General features: G+C 40.2%; 1 protein-coding gene across 1 annotated transcript; it reads right to left on the bottom strand.

The window, feature by feature from the left end:
• BCL9 (BCL9 transcription coactivator) lies at nucleotides 1-27000 on the bottom strand. The gene is made up of 7 exons (XM_015817713.2): nucleotides 26716-27000; nucleotides 25070-25386; nucleotides 21142-21331; nucleotides 16818-16914; nucleotides 14227-16462; nucleotides 6757-7017; nucleotides 1-1250 (listed from the first exon to the last, which is right to left on the bottom strand). Exons 1-7 carry the CDS (start codon nucleotides 26766-26768, stop codon nucleotides 148-150), a joined length of 4257 nt encoding a protein of 1418 aa, XP_015673199.1. The 5' UTR covers nucleotides 26769-27000; the 3' UTR covers nucleotides 1-147.

Below are 27000 nucleotides of genomic sequence, written 5' to 3'. Positions count from 1 at the left end.
ATGAATTCATTTGTTTTCAGGAAATTCCATACATTCGAGATTTTCCAAAGCATCCTCTGGTCTGTTTTCACCTATTGCATGATCAAACTGTGCTCCTGGAATCTCATCTCAACAAGGATTGGAACCATCCAGTCTTTATGTAGCAGCTTAAAACATTAAATTCCCTGGATTTCCAGGGCCTTGGCTAAATCCTCCCATTCCTACATCAGCAGCCATGCCCCTTGGCCTCATCTGTGGAGGAATCATGATGTTCTGTTGAGGTGCTATCATGCCCTGCATTGACATCATCATACCAGGTGAACCTACAGGTCCTGGATGGCTGTATAGCCCAGCAGCCGCTCGATCCTTGCCTGGAATCATGCCTACTGGGTTGCTCATTAGAGTGGGTTGGCCAGGCATTGCCGTTTGTGCTGGTGACATCATCCGGTGGTGAGGTCCCATCATTCCTTGTTGAAGAAAGGCAGGGGGTCTCATAGGATTATGGCCTGGCATTGAGGATGCTGTGCCAAGAGGAATATCAGGTGTGCCACCAGGGCCTCCCATACCAGGTAATGCCAGCCCCATTCTTGGATTCTGTTCTCCCATCATTCCCTGCATATGAGAATAGCCAGGCCCAACATTCTGTGGCTGTTTGCGGCCTGGTACTTCTCCACGAGGGAAATACTGTAATGTCTGGCTTGGCTTCTCGGATGGAATTATCCTGGACAGGTCAAATTCTGGTATTCCAGTGGCTCCAGGGCGAATCACTTCTTGTAGCTCTGGATCAGAAAAAACTGAAGGCATACTGTTTCCTAGAACTGTGAAAGAGTCTGGTCCCCCTGGACCTCCAGACTTACAAAGTGCTGGATCGGTTGAACTTTGGGGCATGCTGGTGGGTCGCCCCAGAGGTCCTTCCCCATGGAAGCTCATTCCAGCTGGGAAGTTGCCTTGTCCTCCACCAGGACCATTATGAGGAAATGGCACCTGCTGGGGAGGAGATTGTACTGGAGGAAATCCCTGTGGGAAGCCCAGGCGTCCTTGAGGTACCATTGGTGGGTCTTGGGAACCGTGGCCCATCATTGGATTGTGTGACATCAAACCAGGTCCTACAGGAACCCCATGAGGAGGTATATTGGCTCCCATAGCATTCGGAGAGGGCAACTGATTACTATGAGTTAGTGGCTGTGTCATTCCCATTGGGCTAAGAGTTGCCATCGGGCCTGCTTGGTTGGGACCAGAAAGACGAGGATTCTGGGGATTAATGCCCATTCCTGGAGAAAACAAGGGAAAAGCACATTAGAACAAAATAAGTAAAAACATAAAATCATTTAATAGACACAAAACCACTTTTCTTCATTACTATACTATAGAGTTTCATGCAGGATATTTCTATATACCCAGTTTTTCAAATACTTGTTTCTTCTCTATTATTAGAGAAACATTTCTCTCCTAAGGTATACACAGATGTAGAAAACACAAATATAGAAAAACATAGATATAGATCCATATTGATCATGCTCACAACTGTCTAAATGATTGAATTTTTTTAAACTTTGGCTTCTCTGCCAAAGCAAGGATGTTACACTGTAAGGGATTCTAAGGCACAAAATCTAGGCCATATATCACTTACACAAAATCAGTATTTTCAGTACCACTTACAATCTCATCAGTATTTTCACAGGAGAAACCCAAACTCAATACATTTCAGAACATATCAATACAATAATTAAATCATGCTCTAGAAATAAATGTAATGTTTCTTATACTGTTTCAAGAAGCTATAACAATTACAAGCAAAATTTCCTAAAGTAATATAAATAAGAAATCCAGACAGTTACAGCCAACCTGCTGTTGTATTGTTTTTTTCTAAGCATTAATAACCATTGGAGGTTTCTGGATGAACCAAGCAAGATATAAGTAAAATTTAATGACTATAGGTTTTGAGCTGAAACTGTTATTCAAGATTTGAACCAATTTGATCTGATAAGCAAAATTCAACAATAAACTATAATGGGGAAATACAGAAACATCGGCTTTTGGGGGACAAAGCAGGATGAAAACAGGTATAGACCTCCAGAACAGTATTTCTTAAAAGTATGTTCCACAGAAAACCATTCTTCTGAAAACAACTTGCAGGTATGCTACATAAGCATGCTTGATCCTAAGCATACAGCCTGAAGTAGCATCCAACTTCTGCTTGTGCCTACAATGTTCTTACTCCCGAGATTTATCCTTTCCTGTTTTACAAATAATTATCTATCTCCATTATGCACCTCAGCTCAGACTTGAGCTGTATGCCTTGCTTTGCTATGGATAGTTTGGTTAGTGAGCCATGACTTTCCAGAGGATGTTCAATAAAAAAATATCCCGTGTATATAAAGGAAAGGTGGAGCTGCTAGCTATGGCTTAACTCACCTGCCAGGAACAAGATATAAACACTATACAATGAATAAGATGGGAAATCCAGCAAAACAACACATAAAAACCCATCCAACAAAGGGCTTTATCCAGCCTAGCCTGGAAACACAGGAGATGTAGATAGCACCTCATATACTGCTGATAAAATAGCTGGAAAGATTTCAAAAAGCCATGTTCTCTTGGTTTCGCTAATTTGCTCTTTCTAGTTCTACAGAATGCTGGACAGAGATTAGATAAAGGAGCTTGGAACTTTCTTCATCAGCAGAATAACTTTCTAAAAACCAAACAGAATTGGATCAAGTTTTTGTTTGGGAGAAGCCAACAACAACAAAATGTTCAAAATTGGGCCAGATCAGCTAGAAACTGTAGAGAGAGAAAATTCAGAAATTGGACAGCAATCAAGAGTGGAAAGAATTCTGGAAACAATACTCTATTCTTTCTCTATCTTGCCTAGTCTTTCCAACCCAGTATGATATAGGTAGTCCTTGGCTAATGATTTGACTCATTCAGCGACTGTTCAAAATGATGACACCGATTTATGACTGGTCCTTGACTTACGGTTCCTGCAGCATCCCTGCATCACATGATTGTGACTTGGGTACTTGTCAATTTGTACTAATTTAGGACAGTCACAGCTTCCCATGATCACCATGGTGACCTTCACAACTGCCTTCTGACAAAAATCAATGTCCATTATAACAGAGTTTGTAACTCTACCAGTATAGTAACTCTGAAAACTATATGGAATGGGACCCAGTTTGGCATGCCAGGCACAAGAAAGTATCTTAAGTACAAAAATAGACCAGATTTGTCTGGGGGCTATGGACAAAAAATATCCACCACTATCCCCCAAAACTCAGTACTATGGGCTAGTTAGCACCTTCAAATATTACTGACTCTTCCATTCTAAGCTTCTCTCTCTCCTTTCCTGTCATCAGAGTGGAGTGCATGCCAGTTTGGTCTAGTCGTTAAGGCACCAGGCTAGAAACCAGGAAACTCTGAGATCTAATCCCACTTTAGGCATGAAAGCCAGCTAAGTGACTTTGGGCTAGTCACTTTCTCTCAGCCCAATTCACCTCAGGGTTGTTGCTTTGAGGAAAATAGGACGAGGAAAATAGGAGGAGGAGGAGTACTAGGTACATTCAGTGCCTTGAGTTATTTATAAAAATAATAAAGTTGGGATAAAAACATCTTAAAAATGCTCTGTGTTTTCCAGTGTGATGTACTCATGCACACACGGCATGAGGGAAGAGAAGAAATATACACACAGAAATATACCATATTACTTTATTACTAGGAGAAAATACAGATGCCTCCTATAGCCACTGCCAGTAAAAGGGTTGGAAAAATTCCAGATGATGCTCTGCATGCTTTTCCTGCCTTATCTTTAAAAAAAAGAAGCATAGGATAAAAAATTAATCCTGCAGATTTTAATCAGACAAGTTTGTAATATGTTTTATAGCATAATTTTTAATAGTCACCAGCACCAGATTCCAAATTTCTCCAAAGAGCTTATAAAAACTACTGAAACAATGCTGAAAACTCTCAACTTATATATAAAATCTTACAACAGTTTAATAATCTCACTCTCAAGAATGCCTTGTTTTTCTAGATCAGACATGCCAAACACAAGGCCCGGGGGCCGGATGCGGCCCGCGGAGTGGTTTCATGTGGCCCGCGAAGCCATCCTGGAAACAGTGAGGGAACGGCCCCCGCTGCCTTGGCCCTGGCCCAGGCCGGCCAGGAGCTAATGTACAATTTTGTGGTGACCATCTATGCTGAAACGCATTCAATCTTAGCTCCACAAGGCCGTCTAGAAACACCGAGGAACCAGCCCCTGCTGTGTCGGCCCCGCCCCCTGGGTGCATGCTGGGGAGGAATGAAGAAATGGACTATGCCTTGGCGCTTGCCCCGGTTCCACCCCCTTCTGCCAGAGACCCTCAGATCTGTCCCACTCCTGCCCAGGCTCCCACAAGCACCCTTGACGCGAACGATGTAGAGCTGGCCATGCCCACTCAGTAGGCCACACCCACTCCATCCACGCCCACCCAGTAGGCCGCACCCACCCTTGCCACACCCACCCAGCCCCCCAAGGGGCTGAATTATATAGAAAATAGTCCAACAGCAAGGATGCCGTCTCAAACTCACCCAGGCAATGAAAAGAATTCATTCAGAACCAGATAAGACATACACATTACAAACAGAGAAAAAGAAAATTATTTTTTTAAAGAATAGGTATGATTGAAGGACACTAAAAGTGCTAATGAATGCCAGACAGGCAGTACAGAGACCAACAGGCACTACAATACATGTAGTGAGAAGCAAACTAGAGTAAGGATAAAAGATTCAAGCCTATAGAAGAAAATGCAAACTATATAAGGAAGACAAACAGAATAAATCTGAATTATTTTTCTTCTTCCAAGCAAATCTGCCTACACAAATTCTAGCTAAAAACTGACACACAAAAAGCAGGATGCACTTCAGTATTCCTATTTTCAGAAATAATATAACCTTTCTTATATATCAAAGAACCTTCACACTTTCAACTTTCATACCCTTACCTCAATCCCTTTTTACCTCAAGTCTGAGGAAATAGACAAAAATGAATGAAAATCTCTGAAGTCAGAAAATCCATTATTTGAATGCTCTCCAAAGTATTCTGAAACTTTCATGATACTTTTGATAAATTTGAACATTTGATTCAATGATTTAATTCAGTCTAATCTCCAAATCAAATTACTTATTTAAACTTCTACACAACCTTATTAGCCACACTAGTCTCTCTGAACCACCAGGCTTTAAATATTTTTAAAAAATGTTTGGACTCTACCATTGACACTCACCAGGCTGGACATTTAAAAAAAAAACATTTGGAGTCTACCAGTCCACTGTCAGCAGATCATATACAAATAGAAGCAATTCAATACCATTGTTACCCTAGCCAAGAGTAGCTCACCAACTAAGGACAAGGGGCCTAATACTCTGGTGGTCTCAGAGAAACCCAGGTTGTCTAAGAAAATAAAAGCCTCTCTTTCATTGGCAAATGTCAATGTTCATAAAATCTCCATCAATAGATTACTGAACAACCATGGTACACCTGTTAGGATTTCAAGGAAAAAGCCATTACCATCAAAAAAAGAACACTGATGCCCATCTACAGTTTGTAATGGGCAATGGCTGAATGGATAAGTAGAACAATGGTTCTCAACCTGTGATCCACAGACTTCTGGGGGGGCTGCAATGCCATCACAGGGTGTCCTCATAGGATTGAAGAAATGTTACGATTTGAATCTTGAGTTAAATCTTGGGGTCCGTGGTCATAAATGATATTTAAAGGGAGTTCATAGTGAAGAAAAGGTTGAGAACCACTAAGCTAAAAGGTTACAGAAGAGTATTCATGGATAGATGAAACCAAAATAGAAGCTTTGTCTTATGAAAAGCATTATGTTTGGAATTGTACCAGCAAATTCTACAGGAAAATGTCAGAGTAGCTGTCCATTAATAGAAGCTCAAGAAAAAGTTGGCTATGCAGCAAAACAACCCAAGCATACAAGTCATCCAAACAAATAGTGAATAAAGCAAAATAAAATTATTTGGGAATGGCCAAATCAAAGTCTGATTTTCATCCCATAGAAATACTGTGGAAGGTTTGTAAGTGGGCATTTCATGAAAGGAAGCCCACAAAAATCCCTGAGTTGTTTTGTAAGGAGGAATGATCTGAAATTCCTCCAAGTCAATACGCAAGACAGTTAATGGAAATGTTTAGATCCAACTATTGCTGCCCACGAGACACACCAGTTACAGCAAAGGCTCACATACTTTTGCTATACACAAATATATCACTTTTATTTTTCTCAATGAACAAATGAACAAGCAAAATGTTTTTGACCCATTTGTTTAACTGGATTTTCTTTATCTAGTTTGACGGCTTGTGTGGATCTATATATGTATGCAGAAATACTAAAAATTCCAAATGTTCATAAACCTTTAAACACCACTGTATAATTTAAAGAAACCTGGAAGTCACAGTGCTCCATTTTAAATATAAAGAAATATATTCAGAGAAGTACTGATGGTAGAAAGGTAAGACAGAAAAAGAAAGGGCCAGTAAGGGGAAAGCCCTTGCATAAATGCTTATAAGGAGTGTGTCCCACGAAACATATTACTATGCTCACTGTGAATTCATGTCTGGCTAATCATAGTCAATTCTTTGCCCTCAAACCACGCTTTTTATTGGTACAACCTTAGTGAGCAAAATCCACAAATTCGTCTGTTTCCCCACATCATAACTGTATTTTTATTTATATTATCTCGAGACAGATGGTAGAACTGTATGTGATCAGGATTCTTGCTATTTACCTGAAAGATTGTTAATTGATGGTAAATTTGGGGAACGTGCTGGAGGAGAGTCATCATCTGATGAGGCTACAGTCTTGATAGCATCATGATAGAGCGGTGTTGAACTGGGCATAGCAAACTTGGACATCCGGGACATCATAATAGAAAGAGGATTTTGAGACAGGGTAGGTTCTGGAGGAATTGTATAAGGACTGCTGGAAGGAAGATTTCCAGAAAGAGTCACAGGAACATTCTGACTAACTGTTGAAGGCGGTGCACCACCTGGAAACAAATACATGCAAGTTAATAATTTTTTTTTAAAAAAGGACATTGCTTAATAAATTTTATTAGAAATATATGCATTGCCAAAAGTTCCTGGGTTCTAACTTAGAAGCTCCTGCAGCCATTTGAAATTACTTAATAACATTTTGGTTTGTTCTAATCTTGCTTTATCGTATAGAATTTCTCCTCAGCAGGAAAAGGCATTCCTCATCACATCTATTGCTAGATCTTTTAAACTGAATATGCGAGGGATGAACTTAGAATCTGCTGTATGCAAGGCACACGATCTTCCACTGAGATCTTCCACTGAGATCTTCCACTGAGATCTTGCTGTATGCAAGGCACACGATCTTCCACTATTATCAGGAAAACTGTTCTACAATTTGTCTACCAAAAAACAACTGAACACAACAATCATTTTCTCCAAAGGCCATCCTTTGGCCACACTGTATTTCAGAATAAATGATTACAGGAGACCACAAGATCTAACTATTCAAGGCTAATTAAGATTTAAAGTGTTCTAGAATTTTTATGATGGATAGAGAAAGGTGCTGTAATTTAATTGACCTTTAGCTAATTTGTAAAAATAGGATCTTCCCAATATTAGCCCATCAATCTTCAAATAAAAAAAGGACATAACCCTGAAGAGACATATTCTGTCCTTGTTGCTCGTTTTGCTTTTTGTGATAGCTAGGTTTGTCTTCAACAGTCATACCGAGTTATATGAGTGCCTAAATGAAAGGAAGAAAGATGGGCTACATCTCAGCTTTTCATGATAATTTTGTTACAAGAAATGCACCACAAGAGTCAAGAATTATATTATATACAATATATGTACTACATAGGATTATGCAGCAGTTTGAAAACAAGCATTTATTTATTAAATTTGTTTGCTGCCCATCTCACAACAAGGTGGCATTAATGAATATGGTGGTGGTAGTAGTCACCATCTGTTTTGGTAAGCCAGGGCAAGAGGTATTGTATTTGTAGGTGGCTTTGGAAGAAAATGAATGCTTACAAAATACCACTTTCACAATCTTCCCTATTTTAATTAAACATTTATTTTGAATATTAGTTACCTTACCAGCGGAAATCCCAATGCAAGCATTACAGCTCCTTTTCGGAGGACATGGGAAGTAAAGCCAAACAAGCAGGAAGCACTTCAAAGTTCACACACTGTTACAAACTATTTTTAATGCAAAAGGCTAACTAGCTTGTAATTTTTCTCTAATATTCTAATATGATAGTAATTAGTGACCATAGCAAAAATTCTAGGCAAAATTGTTTTAGAACGGTGGTTCTCAACCTTTTTAATGCCGCGACCCCCAACCGGTCGTAAGTCGAGGACTAAACCGGTCGTAAGTCGAGGACTAAACCGGTCGTAAGTCGAGGACTACCCAACCGGTCGTTAAGTCGAGGACTTTCCCTGCCCGGGAGCGCCGCGCATGCGTGGTTCCGCCCCCTGCTCCGGCCGAGGCGTAGCTGGCAAGCGGCAGAGACGGAGCAGGCCGACCACCAGCTGGCCCAGCCCAAGGGAGGTAAGGCACCCGCCGGAAAAGGGGAAAAAAATGGCGGACAGCCTTGCTTGGCGACCCCCGTGAAATGGTCGATCGACCCCAAATGGGGTCGCGACCCATAAGTTGAGAACCGCTGTTTTAGAATTTAAACCACATCCTGTATATAGTAAAGCACTATATTTTAATAACTCTATAATTAAATCTGGTTAGTACTCAGATAGGACAAATAAAAGGATAAGGACTATGTGTTGGTTGGAAACATTACTACCGTCAGATTAATAATTCGAAAGTGAAGAAGAGAACCTTATTTCAGAGAGTGACTTTTGAATTTCTAAAAATAATTTCTAATTCACATTCAAATGAAATCTGAGCATTTTGCTTCATCAAAGAGGTATACCATCAAATAGCTATTTGCAGAAAGTTATAAAAGCTTAAGCATAAAGGGAAAATAGGCAAGCTAAAGACATTAATGCAGCTTTTTTGCCATGTCAGTAGTAAAAGAAAGAAAGAAAAACTGCTTGTATAATGTCAGATAGTAACAGGTGATAAGAAAAGGCATGACTCCTGATTTCCTTTGAGTCTTCTCCCCAAAGGGAACTGTGTTTAAATGGAATGAAACAGAAAAAACAATGTGACACTCAAGATATATGAGTAGAGAACCCCTGATTACTATAAATTAGTTAAATCTGTAGAACCAGTTCAATCACATCTATGAATCCTGAAAAAGTTTGCTGATATCATTCCAAAGTCCCCCTGCCTGAAACTTATAGTCCCAGATGACTAGAAAAGGACAAATCTTCAAAAGAGAAAAACAGAAGTACATCCCTGATAACTACAGATGAGCTAGCTTAATATTAGACAAAACTCTTAAGTTATTAATTTCACTTTGGGAGCATTGGGAATACAATGGCTGCTTAACAGAAGCCAACATGGGTTTATCATGAACAAACCATGCTAAATCAACATGATCTCCTTTTTGTTAGGGTGACCAGCTTAAGTGATTATGGTAGTGCAGTGGGCGTAGTACCTTGACTTAAACATTTGACACGATCTCCCAGGAAATTCTAGCAGAGAAGATGCAAAAATGCAGGCTGTGCCATACTACACTAGCCAGATATACATCTAAATGAACAATATTTCCCAGTAAGTATACATCAGTGATACAATTGTTTAGATGAGAAGCTAGAAGGTCACCAAATTTGCAGGTTACAAAAGATAAGAGAGACTTCTTAAAGAATACCTAAATTCAGTTTTTAACAAACTGAAAAAATGGGCAGAAATAAAGAATATAGCAACATCAACTTCAAAAGGGGCAAATGCAATGTAACATATTTGGATAAGAAAAAACAGAAGTATGAATATAAGATTGGATAACCATACTGGGCCTCAATACATATGAAAAGGATCTGGATGGAGCATGATCACATACTGGAGCTAACACCGTGTTGCTGCTACGAACAACCACCACCATCAAATGCAATCAGACTACAATAACAAAAATGTAATTTCAGGATCAATTTCTGTAATTTTATCTTCATCCTACTACACCTAGTATATAGCATCCAATTCTGGGCTCTGAACTTTTGTAAGAACATTGACAAACTTAAGGATGTCAAGAGGAGACCAATCAAGATTAGAAGAATCCCAGAAAAAGGAACAGTTGGAAAAATATACTACTATTTACTGCTGTTTATTAGTGGAGAAGATTGTCATTCGGAAATGGTGGCTTCTCCTTCACCAGCAATATCTGAACAGAGCAGAAACATAGAAAACTAACAGCAGAAAAAGATCTAGTGGTCCATCAAGTTTGCCCTTTTGAGATTTTATTTTTTAATTTTTTTGTCAGATGACGAACATATATTTATCCCAAGAATGTTTAAACTCAGTTACTGATGATTGACCCATCACCTCCACTGGAAGTTGGTTCTAAGTTTCCACTCCTCTTTCTGTGAAGTAATACTTTCTAAGGTTACTTTTGAACTTCATTTCTGTTGGTTTAAGGTTATGCCCCCGGGTTCTTGATTTTTGCTTAACATTGAAAATACTGCCTTCTACAATCTTATTAACATTGTTGATATATTTAAAGGTCCCCTATTTCCCTTCTGTCCTCCAGGCTGTACATATTCAGTTCCTCCAATCTCTCCTGATATGTGTTTGTCTCTGGATTAGTTCAATCTTGTCAATATTTTAAATATCAGGAGGTCACCAGAACTGAACATAGTATTCCAAATGGGGCGTGACTAAAGCCCTATATAGAGGGATTAGGACAGTGGTGGCAAACCTATGGCACGCGTGTCAGAGGCGGCACTCAGAGCCCTCTCTGTGGGCACGCGCACTATGCCCTGGAGATGGCAACCATCCCTCTTCAACCAGCCGCCTGCTAACTCACCAAGGTCCTATGTGGCCGGATGCATCCCAGCATGGCTGGTTTCCCTCCCCCCCATCCCATCCCTCTTGGCCTCGCATGCTCTCCTTTTCCCGGGTATGACCCACTGCATCACCTCCTCAGCTGTCGGCCATCCGTCCAGCTCAGAGGCGGCTTCTCTGAACTGCTGGCGGCGGGCTGCGGAGCCCCAGAGTGCGCCAGTCGAGGGGCCGGCAGGCTGTGGCTGCTGACGGACAATGTCGGCCCCCATGCACTCGCTGGCCTCTGTGTGCGGGGGCCAATGGTGTCAGGCAGCAGCCACCCTGGCCCCTGGCCCCTGGCCCCTGCCTCTCCTCACCTCACCCCACAGGACGAGCCTCCTGCCCACTGCCCCACCTGCCAGAGACCCCCTGGATCTCCCCCAACCCTGCCTGGCCCCCACAGGCGTCCCCACCTTGGCCACACCCACCCAGTCTGCCACGATCACAGCCACGCCCACCCAATGGGCCACACCCACCTGGCACCCGGCGATAAATAAGTGGGTTTTGGGTTGCAGTTTGGGCACTCGGTCTCTAAAAGGTTCACCATCACTGGATTAGGACTTCCTTTTCCCCGCTAGTGATGCATTCCAGAATTCTGTTTGCTTTCATAGCTGCCTGCCCACAATGCTTATTTGTTATACAGTCATCTGCTATGGGTGTATCTAAATCCTTTTCTTCTATTGTTCTGTTTAATACCATACTCTGCAAAGTATTCTTTTTCACTAAGTGCATGATCTTACATTTAGAAACATTGAACTGCAGTTTTCACATTTTTTGATCAATTTTTCAGCAATGCCAAATCATTTGCCTTGTTACAAATATTCCTAGGAACGTCAACTCTATTATACACCTTTGTGTGTCATACACAGTGCTTTTTTTCTTAAAAAAAAAAAAAAANTTTGACCACTACTCAAGTAAAAATTCTGCTGGCTTCGGAAGTACAAGAGATCCCTACTATTAACAAAATCAGATCACTGCTCCATTGCAATGATTTCTCTGAAACACTAGAGGACAGTGTACCCAAATAGTTGACTTGGTTGCCTTCCTAATTCCTGGAATAACATGATTTCATAGACTGAATTGCTCCCAAGGCTGGATCTATCAAACAACTGCATGCAAACATTGCACATTTGAGACTTGTTTTATTACAACCTTACAGGGTGAGAATAGTCTGTTGCCTTTAAACCAGGGGTACCCAACCCCTGATCCACGGACCAGTACCGGGCTGTGGCATGCCAGCAAATGGTCCGCACAAAACAAGGAAAGCCCCATCCGCGAGATGCAGGCAGCACACAAAAGCACGCACCCTCCGGTCCGCAGAAAAATCTCTCTCCACAAAACCAGTCCCTGGTGCCCAAAAGGTTGGGACCTCTGCTTTAATCTGGAAGATTAAATGGCACTTGCAATTCTTCAGGGAAAACAAAGCCATGTGACTCAAGACCAAGGAATTCCATTTTGTGGAATGGTAAAATCCATGAAAATTTCAACTGCCATTTCTCTGACAATTCACAATAGCCAAATCTAAACTAAGTTCTATGTGAATGTATAGTGAGAGCGAGCATTTGTGTCAAATCTCTAACATCCACTAAAATACAGAGAGTTTACCAAATGGTGGTTACTATCCAAACACCCACACCTGAAGCCCTTATAAACTGAAGCGCACTGAAACAGACATCCCCTGAACGCCACTGAAGATGTTACCTAGCCTGGTAACGAAACGTTTGGAAACCAACCCACAAGTTCGGAGAACGAACCTTCACCCTCATATTACACCATGTCATCATTTATTTCGCAAAAAGAAAGCCAAAATGGAGAAGCCATGTGTGGAAAAATTAAGTTATATCCTTACTGATTCCACACGTATGCAGGGGCTAAATAGCAGCCAGGTGCTGCTAATCAAGTGCTCTTGATCAATGGATCATCAGCAAGTGTGACTACCTCTATAAAAGCTGACGTTTTAGGAGTTTGCTAGTCTCTAGCATTGAAGTGTGTGTTAACACATCGATAAAGAGGAAAGACCTTAGCAATGATCTTGTTGCTGCTCATAAATCTGGGAAGGCTGTTAAGGCCATTTCTGAACAATTTAAAGTCCATCATTCTACAGTGAGGAAGATCATTCACAAGTGGAAAACATTCAAGACAGTTGCCAATCTTCCCAGCAAATTCACCCCAAGATCGGATCGTGCAATACTCAGAAAAATTGCAAAAAAAACAAAACAAAAACCAAGAGTTACATCTCAGACTTACAAGAATCAGTTAGCATGTTAAATGGTGAAGTTCATGACAGTATAATTAGAAAAAGACTGAACAAGTATGGTTTGTTTGGAAAGGTTGTCAGGAGAAAGCCTTCTCTCTAAAAAGATGGCAGCACAGCTTTGATTTGCAAAGTTGCATCTGAACAAATCACAACACTGTTCTTTGGATAGACGATACCAAAGTGAAGATGTTTGGCCATAATGCACAGTGCCATGTTTGGTAAAAACCAAACACAGCATATCAGCACAAACATCTCATATCAAGCATCAAGCACAGTGGTGGAGAGGTAATGATTTGGGCTTGTTTTGCAGCCTCAGGACCTGGGCACTTTTCAGTCATTGAGACGAACATGAACTCCACTGTATCCGAAGTATTCTAGAGGCAAACGCGAGGACATCTGTCTAACAGTTAAAGACTGGCTGACACAGGGTCATGCAACAGGACAATGACCCAAAGCACACCAGCCAATCTACAATAGAATGGCTGAAAAAGAAAAGAATCAAGGTGTTGCATGGCCCAGTCAAAGTCCAGACCTCAACCCAATTGGCGGGATCTTAAGAGAGCTGTTCATAAATAAATGCCCACAAACCTCAATGAACTGAAAAGAAACTGTGAAGAAGAGTGGGCCAAAATTCCTCCACAAGGATGTGAGAGACTAATAAAGTCATACAGAAAATGATTACTTCAAGTTATTGCTGCTAATGGTGGTTCCTCAAGCTATCTCAAGGCATATTTAGTGTTTCACACATGGCTTCTCCATTTTGGATTTCTTTTTGTAAAATAAATGATGACATGGTGTAATATATCATGTGTTGTTCATCTGAGATTGTATTTACCTACTTTTAAGAACTGTTAAAGACCAGATGATTTTTACTATGTTCTGATACATAAAACCATAGAACTTCAAGAGAAACAAATTGACCTGCTCAAATGCTGAGCAATTGTTACTAGTATGAGAGCAAAACAATCTAGAAACAAGCAAGGGACACTACTGATCAAAAAGACGTAAGAAAAAAAAAATAAGCCTGACCTGATTCAACATTTCCCATCATGGCTGGTGAAGACATAGCAAGAGATGCTTTGTGGTTTGGTGGGATTCCAGGGCTCTGCAATGGGGGCTTTGGAGATGAAGTCCATCCAGGAGAAGGTGCAGGGAGGGATGGAGACTTGAGGTGGACCGGTGAAGCAGCAGCAGAACCCATAACTGGGGGAGATTTGATTGAAGCAGCTGCGGCTACCGTAGTTGGACCTGCAAGGATCCCTGCCAGCTGTGATGGAGTCTGGGGAGACTTGAGGTTTCCAGAAGGAGAACCCAGCATGGGAGACTGAACCTGGCGCATTGTGGGAGATTTAAGTGGATTTATGCCTGGAGAATGAACTTGGCTGGCACCGACAGAGACATCCAAGGGCTTGCGTCCAAGATTGCGTTGAACTGGAGGAGTTGTGTTGAGGCTGTTTGGGTTACTGGAGGTGTTCAGAGGTAGAGGTGGCATGTGGCTAAGACGATTGTTAGTCCTTTGGTCAGGCCCTATTTGCTCTCTATGATTCCGGAGACCAACAACTGGGCCCTGAGACATAGGATGAAAAGGTCTTGGGCCAATCCCATAGTCCTGTTGAGGATGCTCACCAAATGGCAAGGAAACCATTTTTTGCTGAGAGGAGAGCATTTCTGAGACACCTGTGCGCATCTTCATAATTTCTTCTGGACCCACTCCAGCTTCCCTCATTTTCTGAGGTAACATTGGTGGATTGGAAGTCATGTTGACGTTCAGATTCACATCCCCTTTCATGCTGCTGGGGCCTATCCCAAATTCCAACTCTCTGCTAGTTGCCATCTGAGGTGGTATTCCTTTCGGAAATTCCCCCCGAGAAGGGCTCATGGGTCCCTCAACTGGCATACGTGGAAAGATGGGGTTATTGCCAGGCTCCATGTGTCTTTGAGGGGGAATCATCCGGTTCAACTCCATGCCAGGCCTAATTCCTTCTATGCTCATGCCAGAAGGAAGTCCTAGTTGTTTTTCTGCTAACTGCTGCTGGAATAAATCTTCAGGTAAACCTTGAGGATTTGGAAACCTCTCCCCTCGTCCAGGACCACTGAACACACCTGGCCCAGGAGGAAAATTGCGGCCATCTGAAATTTTTGGCACTTCATCTGGCCAAGGAACACCTGAAAGCCCAGGTCTACCTGTGGTGTTTGGGACATTGGGACCTTCTATGTCAGGGTTTATCATTCCAGAAAATCCAGGCAGTCGCATCTGACTGCTAGGTACATTGGGATGGGGGGCCATGCCTCTTGGAGGTAGTGAGTGAGGCATTGCTATGCTTTCAGGAAAGGGTTCAGGGCCTCCAGGCCCCCAGCCATCACCTGGGGTCATCTGATATGGAGGTGGGGGGCCTCTAACTAATCCTCGTGGCCCATGCTGGTGAACTAACATGTCCTGTAAGGAACACTGCTGTACAACTTGCTCTTGCTTTCTCCTTTTCTCTTCATAGAACTCCTGCTGCAATTTCAGCCAGGCTACTTGTTCAGGGGTCATGTGTTCCAGATGGTCTGGTCCTATAGGACCAGATTGTGAATTAATGGATGGTGGTCCAACTTCATCCGGTGAAAATGGCATGTCTCTGTGCCCTTGGGAACCAAATGCAGCCCCTCCTTCTGTCCGGGGTCCTGGCCCTTTACCTAAACTTTGAGATTGGGCCATCATTGCCTGTATTGGCCCTTCAGATTTCTTTTGGGAACCATCCAGAACTGCAGAATTTGGCTGGGGCCCCCCAGTTTGGCCTCCAGCAAATTCTTTTTCATCTGGGAAAAGCATTCGCTGAATATCACGCAAAGTTTGTAAAGAACGTTCTCTATGCTCCAGTTGTTCCTGGGATAGCCCATCTGGATTTTCACCCATGTTTGGTGGATCTCCTCCAGATACTTGCTGGTTGGGACCTTTAGGATCTGCAGTGGAACTATTGCTCCCTTGGGAAACTGGACTAACTGCTCGATTATTGGGAGTTGAAGTTTGCCCAAATCCTTCAGCTTGTAGAGGAGTGGAGTTAGCAGGACTTCCTGCAGGCATCACATTACTTTCTAGGCTAGGATTGTCTTGGTCAATAGGGCAAGAAGAGCTAGTAGATTTAGGTGCTGGTGCTGGAACTGGAATGGGAGGAGTCTGCTGCATTTTTGCATTCTGGGGAGGAGTTTGTTCTTGAGATGTAGGGAGCTGTGATGGAACTTGAGGCTTTGAATCATTTCGGAGAGGCGGAAGCTGAGTGTTCTGAAGAAAACAGAGAATTTTATATGGCTCTTGTTAAGAAGAAATTGATCAAAGATGGCTTTCACAAACATAAGATTTTATCATCTGATCTTGTTCAAGTTCTGAAGGTGAAGAATTTATTTTGGGCTACAACATTTTTATGCAAGCCAGAACCTTCTGTCTATGTGAACCAAAACCAAAAGTCACCCACCCAAGTCAAGCTACAGAAAGCAAGCCTGACTCTTTTGGCAAATGAGGACAAAACTGCACAGCACTTCTCGTAGCAGGAAAAAATGCATGGTAATACAAATAATATAACAAATTTCTGCCCAGCTTTCTGTCTTCCATTCTCTTCTCCATTTATCAAGCTACTTACCAAGGATACACTGTTTCGTTCTGCCTTGTTAGAGATGTTCTGAATGTGAAAAGAGACAATGGTTTCTACTTGTCCCTTCAATACAGCTTCTGCAGCCCTGAGGAAAACAAAACAGATGCATCTAAGACATCATTTAGCATATTCTTCTCTGCCATAAAAAATCAAGTTCCCTTCTGTAACTGAATTCTCATTGCCCAAAAGAACAGTTGATAAATATATATAAAAAAAACATGTTTTGCTTTATTTACAACTACTGTTTCAATTGAATAGATTCTAGCGGCTAATGTCAGACAAAGCGATATATACTTATAATCAAATCATTCTACAAATCCAGTGCCGTAACTTGTGTTTTTCCTCATACAGACTCTTGGCAGTTTCCCAGTCAGGTCAAGACTTCTATCACATCTTTTACTGGGCAATTCAGAACAATACTATAGTCCAGTGGTGGCGAACCTATGGCACGGGTGCCAGAGGCGGCACTCAGAGCCCTCTCTATGGGCACGTGCGCCGTTGCCCCAGTCCTAGGCCTTCAGCTGGGTTTTATAAAACCTTTTCGCTTTAGGCCTCCGCTGCCATGTGCAAAAAAAAAAAAAAGGTTCAATCAGATCAATTTCAACTTCTCACAGGGAAAAAAAAGGTCTTGCAAAGTTGGAATTGATTGACTGAACTTTTTAGTCCCACCCAGTCTGCCGTTATCGCAGCCACGCCCACCCAATGGGCCACACCCACCCGGCATTCGACGATCCATAAGTGGGTTTTGGGTTGCAGTTTGGGCACTCAGTCTCTAAAAGGTTCGACATCACTGCTATAGTCAATGGTACTGAAGGATGATGAAAGAAGCATCAGGACAAGAGACATGTTCCCTGCATCTAATCCTGCCATAGAGAGCAGCCACTATCCATGACTAGAACAACAGGTATAGATCAGGGATCCCCAACCTTGACCACTTTATGACTTGTGGACTGCTGGCTGAGGAATTCTGGGAGTTGAAGTCCACAAGTCATAAAGTGACCAAGATTGGGGACCCCTGGTGTAGATAATCTGCTTACTCCAGAATCCTTTCTCACAAACTTCTCTAAAAGGGAAAGGATGATGACTAGGCAATAGTCATTTAACATGGGTGAGTTCAGGAAAGTCCTCTTAAGCAGGAGTCATACCAGCACATCTTTCAAGAAATTTCTTAAAAAGACATTTGCTGACATTCAGACTTTCATACTAGCCACACAGACCTAGAAGGGATCAAGTTCACAAGTGACCTTACCAAGGATTCTAATCAATTGGAGATTCACAATTTCAAGGACATCACCTTGGTCAGACTGGTTCCCAACTGAACTCTGTGCAAAAATGAGCAACTCTATCCACAAATTCCTTCACAGTAGCTCATTCCTGGTTCTGACCCAGCCTTACTCAACAAGATTCAGGTCATTTTAAAAATACAGAATGGTAGAAGTAACAACACTTAATCTCTCTAGTCCTGTAATGATGGCTCAGAGCTAAGTTTGTATCCACATTCAATTATATTCACTTTCCCCCCCTATATTATCATTCTAGGTATCTTTTCTGCCATTTCATCTCACGGGAACTCCTTAAAGTACAAAGCAGAAGAAGTCATTCAGGAGCAATCCTATCAAGCATTTTTATTGTTTCGGTATTCCAAAGCTTAACTATATGCCCAACAGAACTTCCCATTCATAAATTTTCATATGCTCTTTATAAGCCTGTGAAGTCCATTAGGAATTTGGAGAAACCATCTTAATTGGTCCATTCTCTCTGCAGGAAATGTTGGGCCTCATTAACCCCAGAGTTATTGGAGTTGACAAACTGTTAAAGGAAATGCTTTCCACCAACACGTCATCTGTTCTGAGTTGAAGACCAAATCTAACATATCTCTTTGATTAGACCCATGATAACCTCAGACCAGTCTATGGCCATGAATTTCAGAGTCTAGCTTCATTGACAGTAGAATGGAACTCAATCAGAATCAGGAGGACAAGGGAATCAACAATCAACTTACTGTTAAATGCTAGCAACTTGAACTGGAATTCAACAATACAACAGTAGCATTCCTAGCTTCTCCTACAAGTCTTACCATACAAACAAGGCCTTACCTCCAGTCACATACAAAATAGCGCTTCTCACAAGGACTCACAGAAAATGACTGTCACTCCTCCTTCCTTGCCTAAGTATGAAGGCTAATGTAGCACCAGAAACTCAAGTGAATACATCTCAGATACAGAACACACTCATCCTTACCAATCAGTTATCAGTAATATATACCAATATCTGTCCTCTTGTTCACAATGAGATCATGGATAGTGGTAGATTTATGGCAAGTGGACCTGGCATTTGGCTTGATCCCAAGTTCTAACCATCTTGACTTAAGATTTGGGGAAGAAATCACAGAAGTAGAAAGTGGACCATAATTTTCCAATGCTGTGTAAAACTCATGTTGCCCATATCCTGCCAAACTTGTCTCTTTGCTATAATTTCCCCTGACCAATCTCTTCCATCCAGTTCTCATGTAGGTTGAGGTTAACCTCCATATTATCTCAATCCAATGGGAAAATCTTTGTTTTCTACTTCCACTCAGGGAGTTACCATTCTTCCTCTCCTTTCCACCAAACTTTCTCTCAGCAGTTCAAGCTGCAGTACTTGAACAAAACCAGGCTGAACCAGTCCTTGCCTGGTAACTCCCATTATTTCCCTGTGTGTCTGGTACAACCGTGGCCATACTCCTCCACTTCCTGATCCTTCCATGCTGCTTTGCCTTTGCAGTTGTTCGTGTAGTTCCTTTTGCTACATCCTGTAGCCTTCCTGCTAAATAGTGGTAAGAGTAACTCTTTATTCCTGCCACTGTATCTGCTGCTTCTCATGCTGACTGCTAATCAACCTCTGAATGCTGGCATCTGCAGATGCAAAGATTGACTGCTTCACCTTGAAGACAACAATCATAATAACTGAAACCTTAACTCTTGATTTTTCAATCCATGATGGTAGGACATTCAACTGACACAACACAATTTTGGATGTGCTGGCCTTCCTCCCATTGTCTTGAATCATTTAGAGTACAGGTCTTAAGTCTTCTTTTCACTAATTCCATTTTCTTCAGAAGTCTCCATTCTTTAGGCCTTCTTCCCTTTTCCATTTGTGCCTCCATCCTCTACCAGTTCTCTTCCTCATCCACCCACACATTCCTCAGTCACTCAAGTTCTACAATAAATGATAATCTAAACTGATACTGTCCTTCCCTGGTAGATTATCATTTTAAATTCTGCACTGAAATATAGAGGGAGATAATCAAATATTGCACTATCATATAGGGACAGTATTTTTAGCTTTCTTACATTAAACCTATTTCAACACAGACAAAAACATGTATCACACATATGATGTGATAGATTTATAGATAATAATTACATCAGATGTATTTATAATAGGAAGATATGACTGGCTGTCACTTCTCATTAAGAACAACATTCAAAAAGATAAATCTGGCATTATTCTACAGGATGGCAATAATAAAATATGAAGATAATCCTATGTAAAGAAACCTGTGATGGAATGTGTACTGGGGGGGGGTGAGAGAGATCTCAATAGCACCACGGTTTCCCAGAGAGGAGGCAGCACATTCCAGAGAGAAGCCCAAATTAAGAGACTGTGCAGTCCTGAGCTGAATGGAGAGAGGAAGAAGTTTAGGGTATTCACAATCGAGAATCCCTCAGGATATAGCTATAAGTTTAGAAGGTTATAGCAATTTCCTGTCCAAAAAGTATAAGCAAATAAAGAATAGAATTCAACTGGATTTCACTGCCATATTCGGCATTGGGCATGACAAAGACCTTGATCATTTTCCTGTACTGAATTTACAAAGGAGGGTTGTCAAAGCTGTGAAAAAGGACAAAAAAATGAAAAGAAATCCAGATTGCTGAAAGTAAAAGGAAGGAATATAAAATCGATTTACTTGATCAAGGTTAAAATAGATATGTTATCTCTAGTAACATTTAATGTTTTGCTGATCAGGTTTTGATGATGATATTAAAGATTTGTTCATAGATAAGAGATGGGATATGGGAAACAGAGATCATTTGTTGTATTTTAAGATAAGCCACTAAAATTGATTATATTTGTTGGGACGAAGGGGGAAATAATTTATTTATATTTTTTTCTTTGTCTTTACCATATTATTTTTTCTTCCTTTTCCATTATCTTTTCTTTTCCTTTTCTGCAGCTTCTATTTTTTTCTTTTTGTACTATTTTTTAGTTTAATTTTTTACCATTATAATTTTAATTTTTAATAAAATTATTTAAAAATGGATCCACTTACTTGTTAGCCATGTCTGTTGAAAAAACATAGACCACTTTGGATGGAGTCTTCTGTATGCTTCCTGGTTCTGAAGTTGTAGTCTGACCATGGGAAGGTGTGGAAGACCGCGGAACTGAACTATTTGAAGGAACCATGGAGTGTGTTGTATGCGACGCATCTTGTGATTTTGTATGTTCAGCAGAACCAAGTTCTAGAGAGAAACAAGTGAAGAAAGTTCTATTTTGAAGAGTAGAATGTAGGTTTTAATTTTTTCAACAATCCACTTTTTAATTTAAGTGAAACAGAATTTTTTTGGGGGGGAACTGTTCTCCATCTACAAAATAATTTATTCATGTTACTTATTAGAAGCCTTGAAGCAAGGGAACATCCTAAGCAATAGGGCATCTAGCTGAAAGCTTTGGAAGAAATAACTATTTCATAAAACATTTGAGATAGGTAACACACAAAACAAGTTTCATGGTTCAGCAAACATACCAGCTGCTTCAGCTCCTTGTACTCTGCACATATATAACAAATATCACTTATAATCAACATGATTTTTTTTTAAAAAAAGTTTAAGTACAAAAGAGATTCCTGGCTCACTTAAAAACTGAATACTGATATTGTGTAGGAATCAAAACTGTCCCAATATTCAGCTATTATTAAAGCAAGGGGGGTATAAAATACTGCAAAAAATTAAGTATACAACATGGTTCTTGTCTCAGGCTTACAAAGTGGCAAAATAAAGAGAATAAAGCAATCAGGTCAATGGAGAAAATGCAGCCTCAAAATATAAAGTTCTGGTTTCCTTTACTGGTTCCTAAAGCTGTGGGGCATTTGTGTCAAAGCTTGTTTGTGTTTGTTTATTTTTATCAAATTTATTTGCCGCCCATCTCACAATTCAGGCAACTCTGAGCTGCTTACATCAGGATAAAACAACATATAATAACAATTATAAATAAATTTATAAATTATAAAAAAAATTACAAAAACTATAAAAAAAATAAAACAAACTAAAAACAAAGGTTTGGAGGAGAGGGTTCTCTGTTAGTATACCAACCCCCTCCAGCCAGTAGTTTTTCCTTCAGGATCCCATGTCAGCCGGCATAGCCAGGTTTTATGGGCTTTCCTGAAGGCTAAAAGAGGAGGCGGACCTTACCTCCTGTAGCAAGATGTTCCAAAGGGCAGGAGCTGTGGTAGAGAAGGCTATTCTCCTGAATCCCACAGCTGACATTCCTTGGCTAATGGGATCCACAGTAGGCCCCTCTGCCAGCACAAGTGAGATGGGCCAATCCCATTGGGCAAAGATGATTCCATAGTCTTAAGATGCTTGTGACTAGCTGGCACTTAAGCAAATTACAGGCAGTCATTGACTTACAACCATTAGTTTAGTGACCATTACAACGGCACTGAAAAAAGTGACTTATGACCGGTTTTCACACTTAATGACCATTGCAGCAGTCCATTGTCACATGATTAAAATTTAGGAGATTGGCAACTGGCATGTATATATATGACAGTTGCACTATCCCAGGATCTTATGATTACCATTTGCAACATTCCAGGCTGGCTTCCGACAAGCAAAATCAATGGGGGAAGCCAGATTCACTGAACAACCACATGATTCACTTAACAACTGCAGTTATTTATTTAACAACTGTGGCAAAAAAGGGCACAAAATGGGACAAAACTCACTTAACAACTGCCTTGATTAGCAATGGAAACTTTGAGCTCAATTGGGGTTGTAAGTTGAAGACTACCTGTAATTAATTAATATTAAAAATTCAACTCATTCTAATGCATACATTATTAAAAACAGCTTTCAATATTTAAAATGGATACAAAATTTAAAATGTTCAAATAAATCAAAAATAAGATTTATAAACAACATGTCAGCCCTTCCAGGTAAGCCAGACAAGAAACATAACCAGATGAGATAATTCAATTTTATTCTAAGGCTATACTAGCAGAATCCTACAAGCCTGAAATTAGAAATCTCCTCTGCTCGCTTTTAACCACCTGATCCATTAAGGTGGGTCTTTCCCAAGATACTTTCTGTGTATTAAGCAACTCCGGGGTCTCCCCTATCTTTTTTGATCAATTCCTAGGCAGCATCTCTTTCCCCTGTCCCTCAAGATCATTCTCACATCCATTACACAATAAGAAAAAATTAATTAGAAACCTAATAGAAGGTAAAATCTTCTAAAATATTAATTTAAAGTGAAATTACAAGTGTTCCAAGAACTTAGAAATTTACCATATATTCATAAAAATAATTCAACCTTGTCCATTTACTCTGTACATAGTTAAAAACATATCTTGTCTCGGTGATTCAATATACACTATAGTTAGTACCAAGCCTCAAACAGGCAAAGTGGTTCAAAGCAATGCAATCTGGAGGCATCAAAATAGAAACAACTTCCCAATGTGCAGGACTTGAGGATGTCCTGTGTAGGATGTCCTGTGTAGGACTTGAGAGAACCAGATTCAAGTCTACTATAGTAGCTTGTTGACTTTGGGCTATTTGTTTATATTTATTTATTTATTTATTTATTTAGTATGACGCCCATCTCAGCAAATAATTCTGGGTGCAGAACAATCTTCTCATCAGAGATACAAAAATTAAACTAGACAGCACCCAAGGAAAATATCACTATTAATGGTTGTTACATTATCAATTATCCCAACCTATTCTAACAGAAGGAAAAACTGGAAAAGAAAATGAGTATATGACTTCCAGGATTTAAATCTAACAAATATATATGTATGATATCATTAAAGGAATACCCCTACACACATGAATACATATTATAAAGAGTTGGACACTGGCCAAGCCTATTTGTACTGCAATTATAGAATTTATACTGGTTTTATGCTGCTATTGTAGAAATTTCCCTAGCTCACACAGTTCTACAGAGGAACTGGAAGCCACCAAATAGCAATGAAAGAGCCAACAGAAAAAGCATTGTTAATGGGCAGTATAATTAGTCCCATCAACCAAACTTGTATTGTTTAAGTTACTAGGCATGCCTATCCCAAGCAGACAAATAGCATGTGAAGTCACTCAACGTACGTTGTGCAGTCATTTCCTAAAGAACAATCCTTCATTTAAAAAAACTCTAGCAGTTAAGTTTTCTGGAGCTGGGAATTCTGAGAATATAATTTACCCTATCATAATAAAACATGTGGAAAGATATCTCCATTAGAACTTAAGGAAACAGTATTCTAGAATGAAAGGGGACAAACCTTTAAGTATTCTGGCCCTATGCCCTTTAGGATTTTAAAGATCAGCACCAACACTCTTAATTGGGCTAATTGTGTGATTGCAGGCTGTTATTTGTGGAGAGCACTAACAAACAGGTTATACTGGGTTAAAAATAATTCCACATAAAAAGCTATGGGATTCGCAGCATCGAACTACTACAAATTCAGCAGCGTCATTCCAGAGATAAATATAAATTCCTATAAAATGAATTTCTTACATCTGTAAAATATATTAGTTCTGAATTCTGCTCCTTATGAAATGCTTGTAAAATGAAGATTTTCTCTTTAAACCTATGGAAGAAACATTCCTCCCTCACATATGCAGAAAGATAGTCCTTTTCTTTTGTGAGACAAAAGAGTCCTCTGGTAGGAAGCCACTGAGACTCTCTGTATCATGTTACTGGCCAAGAGAATCTGCCTTCCAATCAAGTATATCGAAAAAGAAAAAGACTATTAAGAAATTTAAACATTTGTCTTGTCAAATGTGTGTGTGTGTGTGTACACTTTTAGGATCCTATCTATGAAACAATCCACCTTCTAACTAATACATATTCTTATTAATTTGCTCTGCTTTTACAGCTCATGGCTAGTACATTGTTAAAGCAAAGGAAGAGAATCAATTATAGAAGCTCTCAATCAAAATCAAAAGTCATCCATATTTCTGCACTTTTGCATATTAACATACCTTTCATTTCTGATTCATCACTGGGAGTTCCAGCATCTCTCTGTTCAAACGAGTCGGCTGAAATGCTCCTTTCTCTCTTTCCTTTCCCTTTTGACCCATTGCCAGCCCCATTCTTCAACCCCATGCTTCCTCCTTGTCCTGGAAGCACTTTTGGTGTATGGGCCCCACTCTTGGGATCGCATGGAGAAGGCTGGGATTGGCCTGTTGAACCCCCCTGTTTACCCTGATTGGAGAATTTAGAGTCCAGTTGCGGGTTGCCGGATGGGGACATCACTGTAGGGGGGCGGACCATCACCTCCTGTTTTGACTTAGGACTACTGGCAAGGAAAGATGAAGAGAATAATATACAACACAATACAACACAATGCATAATAATACACAACCCGATTTACTCAGCAGTTGCTTCTAACTCAGTCTTATTATATAGTGTGGGAACTCCAAGAAATTAATTCATTATATGCTTATTGTTCAGCTCCTATTTTAAAAAGTGCTTTGAAAGAGTTACTAAGTTGTTTGAGGCATTATTACTTTAGTGAAGAGAGCAAGATAGCAACCTCCCAGATCCTAGGAACCAGTCAGTCACATGAGGATGTACCTCTTTGACCTCAGTCAATAAAGACAATGGTTTCTATGTACAAAGACATGCCTCACGTTAAGATCAGCACAAAGTAAATAACAAGACACCATAAAGTTCACAAAACCACCCCTCTGGATTCAAACAGCTCAACTGTCAGAAAGTAGAAATGATTGTTCTAGTTAGAAAATTACATTAATTATAAAATTTTGTCTTAAATTACTTTTTAACTGATAGATGCAAATATATCACACAATAATAATTACTTTATGTACTCTGCATGGAACCAGTGTATAAATTGTTTCAAAACTACACCCAATAGCCACTATATTTAATAATTTTTGCAGATATATATTCCAGGTTGGGGAAAACTTCCCTGATAATGGAAATTAATCTGGAACATCATTTTAAGTTCTCTTAAAATTTTAGTTTTCATAGGAGTACAATACTTTTGGAGTTATAAAATGCAGTCTGCCACTGAATACAACATATCAACTAATTCTCAGATATGATGAAATTAGAATCAGCAATAAGACAGAGAAGATTCTCTGCACTCACATCTACATGGCTTTTCATTAAAAAAATTGTTACTTCAGCTGAATAGGCCTCATCTAACCAAATTACTTGTGGTTTACTATTCTATTAATAAATTTAGAATAAAGTTCAGTCATGAACAGACTGTGCTTTTACAAATATCTATGCATATAAATATAAATGCTTCCTTGGAATTTATTCTGTCCTTCCACTCTCCCCAAAATAAAGAATAGAATGGCATGATGTCCAGCAGAGTGATTAGATCTACCATTTATCCTAAAATGTACCTAGCAAAAATTATGCTAAGATTCTCAATGAAGACTAAAAGAAAAATCAAGTATTAGGCCTGAATAACTTTCTCCAAGTGAAATTCAAAACAAAAGTAGAAAGCCCTGGAGAAGAAACGAACACAAATCTCAGTAAAATTTAAGAGCACTCAGTAGATAAAACATATATAGAAATATTCAAGAATTCATATTTATTTAGCAGTTATATAGCATAACCACGTCCTATCTAAAAGTCAATGAACATTTCTTACCTCTGGGCATTTCCTGATGGGGAATTTCTCACTTTGGGGTTACTGGAATGCATTGACAGAAATCCTAAGCACACAATTACACACACTGACAGGCTCTTGTCAAGTCCTTCTGTTGCTTCTGGCTGTTGTGAAACACTTTCTGCCACGTGCTTTCCTCAGTGCCACTGGCCTACTTGTCTTTCTCCTCCGTGCTTCTCTTTTCTGCTGCACTGGACCTGTTCCTCTTGCAAATCCAACATTCTCCAAATGAGTGACTCCTGCTTTTGTAAGGAAGTCTCTCATCTC

This window comes from Protobothrops mucrosquamatus, unplaced genomic scaffold, assembly GCF_001527695.2.
Source record: "Protobothrops mucrosquamatus isolate PMUCROS unplaced genomic scaffold, P.Mucros_1.0 scaffold624, whole genome shotgun sequence".
Classification (NCBI taxonomy): Eukaryota; Metazoa; Chordata; class Lepidosauria; order Squamata; family Viperidae; genus Protobothrops; species Protobothrops mucrosquamatus.
Note: the sequence above shows the minus strand (reverse complement) of the source record. Positions and strands in the feature narration are given on the sequence as shown.

Excerpts from the sequence above, each read along its gene's own strand:
- BCL9 (XM_015817713.2), bottom strand. The coding sequence starts at position 26,768 with ATGCATTCCAGTAACCCCAAAGTGAGAAATTCCCCATCAGGAAATGCC. Across the intron at positions 16,915-21,141 it reads TCAACAGACATGGCTAACAA|GGCTGCAGAAGCTGTATTGA; the intron begins GTAAGTGGATCC and ends TGTTTTCCTCAG. Across the intron at positions 7,018-14,226 it reads GATGGGAAATGTTGAATCAG|GTGGTGCACCGCCTTCAACA; the intron begins GTCAGGCTTATT and ends ATTTGTTTCCAG.